General features: G+C 47.4%; 1 protein-coding gene across 1 annotated transcript; it reads right to left on the bottom strand.

Annotated features, from left to right (window-relative positions):
- Window positions 1–1,429: 1,429 nt before the first annotated feature.
- Window positions 1,430–2,134, bottom strand: LOC100669295 (putative N-acetyltransferase 8B). Its single transcript, XM_003413570.3, has one exon. The coding sequence runs from the start codon at window positions 2,132–2,134 to the stop codon at window positions 1,430–1,432; it is 705 nt and encodes a 234-aa protein (XP_003413618.3).
- Window positions 2,135–6,000: the final 3,866 nt, after the last annotated feature.

Raw genomic sequence — 6,000 nt, forward strand, 5'->3', positions numbered from 1 at the left:
GACACTGTTATGCTTGTTCCTTCCTTGCCCACCTCAGGCTCTGGCCTGTAAGAGCAGAGCCTCTTTCTCCCCCTGAGCCTGGTTTGCTAGAAGATGTGACACCTACAGAGCCCTGAAAAGGTACTTGCTTGTTTCTGCTTCCCTGTTTGCTCCTCACAATTACCTTAAAAACGTGCCTGACACTATCTGTTCAGGTTGTGGAATGATTTGGAAAAGGGTAGTGGTGGTGGTTGTACAACGTGATGAACATAATCAATGTCTCTGAATGACATGTGTAAAAAGTGTTCAATTGGCAAATGGTTTATATATATATATATTTGTGTGTATGCATTTTCTTTTTTTTTTTTCACCACAATTAGAGAAACAAACCATGCCTGAGCAGTCTTCTGGAAAATGAGTCAGGCCCAGTCACACTGTCACTTCATCCAACCCCCCGACATGTGAGCAAGGCTCTCTGAGACCAAAACAATTCCAGTCAGGCCCAGCCTAAGTTGCTGACCCACAGGCTTGTGAGCTAAATAAATGTGCCTTATTGTCTTGTGGCTGCTTTTAAGAATCATTATTGTGGGACTAGATAAATGAATAAAATAAGGTTTTCAATGGCCAGCTTTCTTAGAAGTAGATGGCCAGGTCCATCTTCCTAGTCTGTCTTAGTCTGGAAGCTCTGCTGAAACCTGTCCACCATGGTGACCCTGCTGGATTTGAAATACCAGTGGCATAACTTCCAGCACCACAGTAATACGCAAGCCACCACAGTACAATAAACTGACAGCAAAGATGTCGCTTTGAGGACTAAGGTGCACCTGATCCAATACATGATATTTTCAATCGCCTCATATGCATGTGAAAGCTGGACAATGAGTAAGAAAAATTGAAGAATTGATCCCTTTGAATTATGGTGTTAGCAAAGAATATTGAATATACCATGTACTTCAGAAGAATGAACAAATCTGTCTTGGAGGAATGCTCTTTAGAAGTGAGGATGGCGAGACTTCATCACACATACTTTGGATATGTTGTCAGGAGGGATCAGTCCCTGGAGAAGGACATCATGCTTGGTAGAGGGTCAGCAAAAAAGAGGTAGACCCTCAACAAGATGGATTGACAGGGTGGCTGCAACAGTGGGCTCAAACATAACAATGATTGTGGGGATAGTGCCAGACTGGGCAGTGCTTCGTTCTGTTGTGCATAGTCACTGTGAGTAGGAACTGACTTGACAGCACTAACATCAATAACAGATAAATGAAACAAAGGCAACAGAAAAAGATTCAATGGAGCAGAGCTCCCCGTGCCACCCTACCATCATCCACACTGGGTGCTGATGTGAATGAGCAATACGCTTTTATTGTGTCATAGCACAGAGACATCAGGGCTTGCTTGTTACTATAGCAGAGTCCATCCTGTCCTGACAAATACACAACAAATCAGATCACAGTCCCCCGCCTTGCTGCGGTGCCTGACAGACCTGAGGCGAGGGAAGGCAGTAGATAAAACGAATTGTAGCAACAGAGGTTATCCTAAAGCCCGTGGAAAAGAAATACTCATGAACCTTCTGGAAGCCGAGGCTCTGATAAAGGCCAATTGCGGAGTACTGTACTGCAGTGGTAGACAGAATGATCTCACTGTAGCCTAGGTCCCGGGCAAACTGGAGGACCATCCTGACCAGGGCTTTCGCCATCCCCTGACCACGGTGCTCCAAGGCCACAGACAGGTGTAATAGCTCCAACTGCTTCCTCTCCAAGGTTGAATCCTCAGCTGGCAGACATGCCACCATGCCCACCACCTGCTCCTCACACTCAGCCACCCAGAAGTAGGAACCCTGCTTGCTGAGGTAGGTTTTGGTGATGTCAGACATGTCTGTATTCAAAGACATGGCTACATATTCAGTCCAGGGATACTTGGCAAGGAACCTCAGGACTGCAAGAAGGGCAAGGCTGGCCATGAGGGCCAGGAGCCAGGAGCCAGAAACCAGGAATAGGGTGAGGGGCCCCCCACATAATAGCACCAAGGTTTGGGGCAGCCTCAGCAAGTGGCGGAAGGTGGCAGGGATGTTCTCAGTCATCCCCACGGAGAACAATTCTATAACCTCTTTGTGGTCACTCTCCCGGTACTTGCGGATGTGATAAGTAGCCATAGGTAGTCCTCTGTCTGAAATTTCAAAGTCCATGAGAAAGACCAAGGCAGCCCTGGGGAGGAGAGAGGAAGCCATGTGAGTTGCTCCCCATCTCTCCCACCAATAGCTCCCAGCCTCCCAGGACCAGGCAGACCCTGGTCAATGGTGTGTCTTTCTGCTTTTGCCCTAGAGGGAGCAGGCCACCAATCCTGGGAGAAGGGAAGAATCAGAAAGGTCTGGATTTGAATCCTGACTCCATCCCCATCTAGCTGTGTGATCTTGGACAGGTCACTTAAACACTCTGAGCCTTGGTTTCTTTGTCTGTTGAACAGAGTAAAGAACCCTGACTCCTTGGAGTATTTTAAGGATTTAATAAAATAATCTGTATAAAGTAATGGCACAAAGTCAATGCTCAATAGTTTTAGTAATGTCCCCACTACACTTTTTCATCCTTTACTGGCTCTCTCACCTTCCTGGAACATTGGGGTGGCACCGTGCAGATCCAGAGGTCCTTGGTCCCTCTCCCAGGAACCAGACATCACAGAAATTCTGTGTTTGCAAGCACAAGTTTCAGCAAAAGCTTTATCCGCTTAATTGCAGATTTTGAAGCTGCTGAGGTGGCATAGGAGACAAACACCAAAAATGGCCTGACTTTGAGGTACAGAAGAAAGTCCCAGGACTCCAGGTGCACACCCTGAGCATGCCTTTCCACTCAAATCCTCTTACCTGCCAACAAAAGAGCCTTGAGTGTCCTTAGACTCTGACTGTATCCAGGAGAAACTGCTCAGGGCAGCTCCACCTCTTAAGGTAGCCCTTGGGGGCCTCCTCATTGGCTGCTTCCTGGATGTTTGATAATCATCAACCCCAGGGTCAAAGAGCTGTGCTATCGCAGGGCAGAGAGCCCATTCCGCTTCCCCTCGGTGATCCCCTGGGGCATTAGCCTGGAGAACGGGAAGCAGGGTCTGGCACAGCTCAGCACCCTAACCCTGAGAAAGACCTGTGACCCCTTCTCCCAGGTTTCCATTGCGATTCATCTCCTAGCCAGCACCTAGTGTTGGTCTCTGTTGTCCATTCTCGCTTGTCCCTTCTCACAGCTGCTAAGAACCTGGGGAACACACCCCTCACCCTGTGCTCTGTCATCTATCACAGGCCAGAGTTCAGCTTCACGCCTGGCACATAGGGCCCTTCACATGGGCTTCTCCCTGCCAAGACTGTGACTGGCCCAAGAAAATGGATCGTATGCAGTTCCCTGCCCTCACCTCACTTGGCTCCACTTCCATGCTGTCCTCCCCTGTGGACTCTGCAGAGACACAGCTCTGTTTTTGTGTGGCCAGAACAGTGGTGGGGGTGGGGTGGGAAAAAAGGGGACCGCGGGAAGGGAGGAGCTGGACCAGAGAAGTGGGTGTAGCCAGTGCAGGAGGCACCTGTTAGAGATACTCCACAGAATGCTGGAAATAAGTGAAGCCCCATTCATTCATTCAACAGTTACATGTGATGCACTCACTCTATGCTAGTGTCATTTTAGGCTTGGAGCAATGTTGCCATACAGCTGATAAACACTACTGAATGTCTGGTTGTTTCAGGCTGTTGGTTAGAGTTTCTGCCATAAAGCTGCTAAATATTTTGCTCTGAGGGTGTAGCTAAAATAAGCCAGAAAAAAAAAAAAAAAAAACTTTCCCATGGAACTTTCGTGCTAATGGAGGGGTGTTTCCCTTCCAAAAGTTGCCTTCTTCTTCTGTCCATGTTCCCTCACCTCAAGACCATGTAAGACCCTAGACTTATCCTGTCAAGTCTTCCTGAAGCCAGCATCACAATTATAATAAAGCACTTATTTGTAACATTTCTATAATAGTTATTTTGGGTCAGGCACCATGTAGGCACTTGAGATAAGACAGAGAACACGGTAGGCATGGCTTCTGACGTTTCAGAAGCTCCTAGCGCAGCTCGTGGCCCACTAGGAGACAGGGGTGCCTCCTGACGACCAGGGCAAAGGCAGGGAGGGAGATGGGTGGGCTGCACCAAAGCGTATAAGGAGGGTTTTCCCAGGAGAACACTGGGGCAAAGACCAGAAGGAGAGGTAGGGCTGAGCCAGGCAAGTGAGGGGGGCATTTCGAGAGGAGGGAAAAGAAGCGTGAAGACCCTGAGGCCAGAGGAAGCCATGGCTTTCAGGGGAAGCTGACTGAACTGGCTGACATGGCTGGAAGCAGCAAGTGAGGGAGACATTGGGGCGAGATATGGCTGGCAAGACAGCAGGGTCTGGTCATGCAGGGCCTAAAGTCCAGGTTGAACAGATTGGACTCTATTTAAAATGAAACAAGAAGCCATTGAAATTCTTTCAGCTAGGGAGAAACAAGACCAGAGGTGTGTGTATGAGGCAGCAGGGTGAGGCATGCAAGTACACTCACCCTTTTGTGTGGGCATGTTTGTGTGTTTCAATGTTAAGCAAGACATTTCTGAACTAGGTTCTAAAGTACAGTTGTGTATTCCTCAGGAGAGTCAATTTTAACGAGTCGACTCAAAATAAATAAACAAACAAACCAAACCAACTGCCATCTACCAAAACTGTTGTCATCAAATTGATTCCAACTCACAACAACCCTATAGGACAGAGTAGAACTGCCCCACAGAGTTTCCAAGGAATGACTGGTGGATTTGAACTGCGGACATTTTGGTCAGCAGCCTGAGCTCTTAACCACAGTGCCACCAGTGCCCCAGCCCTGCCACCAGCTGCTCGGCAAGAGTAGATGTGGCTGTCTGTTTCCCTAAAGATTTACAGCCTTAGAAATCCCGTGTGGCAATTCTACCCTGTCCTACAGGGCCTCTATCGACTCCAATTCATAGTGACCCTGTAGGGAAGAGTAGAACTTCCCCAAAGGATTTCCAATGCTGTAAATCTTTAGGGAAACAGACAGCCACATCTTACTCCCAAGGAACAGCTGGTGGGCGATGTTTTGTTTACTAGGCCAGTGCTTAACAATTGCACCACCAGGGCTCCTCCAACAAGTCAAGAAGAAACTTAATATTCAAGCTGAAGGGCAAGAGGGTTGTGGTCTGCTTCTTGTATTGTAGCCAGGGTTCTGTGGCTTCCCCAAAACCCAAAGCACTTGGTTAATACTCAGGCTTTCCTTCTTTCCCAGGCATTTCCTTCTGCATTTTTGTGGCTTTCTTGATAGGAACCTGAGTTTCTTTTATCAGAGCTGAAAGATTCACTTATTCCTTCAGCAAATAGTGGTTGAGTGCCTTCAGTGGGCCAAGCCTTGTGCTTGGTCTAAGGGACACTAGATGTCTGGGACATGGTTGCCACCATCAGGAGAGTACACCAGTTGGGACTCTGGGAGGAATGTACAGTAGAGTCACCCAAATCCAGAAAGCTTTATTGGAACAGTGGATTTGACAGTTACAACTTTTACACTGCAAGTTTTCAAGTTACCTAAAGTTGGCTTAAGTAATGGAGGTCATCTAATGGTGCATGATTGCCATCCTAAAGGTTAGCAGTTTGAACCTACCCAGTGATGCCACAGAAGAAAGTCCTGGCAATCTACGTCTGTAAAGATTACAGCCAAGAAAACTCTACGGAGTAGTTCTGCTCTGTAACAAATGGGGTTGCTATGAGTTGGAATCATCTCAATGCCAATGGGTTAATGGCTTCTGAAACTGGAAAGTACAGAAGTAAAGATAGTATAGGCCTAAGGTTGGTTTGATGTAGCAGTTTTTCCAAGAATGGCTAACCTCATAGATTATAAGATGTTCACCAGCCATGACTGAGGCTATACACTTCCTTGTTTATAACAAGTAGGAAATCTAAAGCTTATGCCCCAGCCTTCGGGGTGTCAAAATGGACTTCTTCAGTTTCACATGTACTCACATTTTCTGGGGACTAGATGTAC

This window comes from Loxodonta africana, chromosome 15, assembly GCF_030014295.1.
Source record: "Loxodonta africana isolate mLoxAfr1 chromosome 15, mLoxAfr1.hap2, whole genome shotgun sequence".
In the NCBI taxonomy this organism is placed as follows: Eukaryota; Metazoa; Chordata; class Mammalia; order Proboscidea; family Elephantidae; genus Loxodonta; species Loxodonta africana.

Coding starts and splice junctions, on each gene's coding strand:
- LOC100669295 (XM_003413570.3), bottom strand. CDS start 2,134: ATGGCTACTTATCACATCCGCAAGTACCGGGAGAGTGACCACAAAGAG.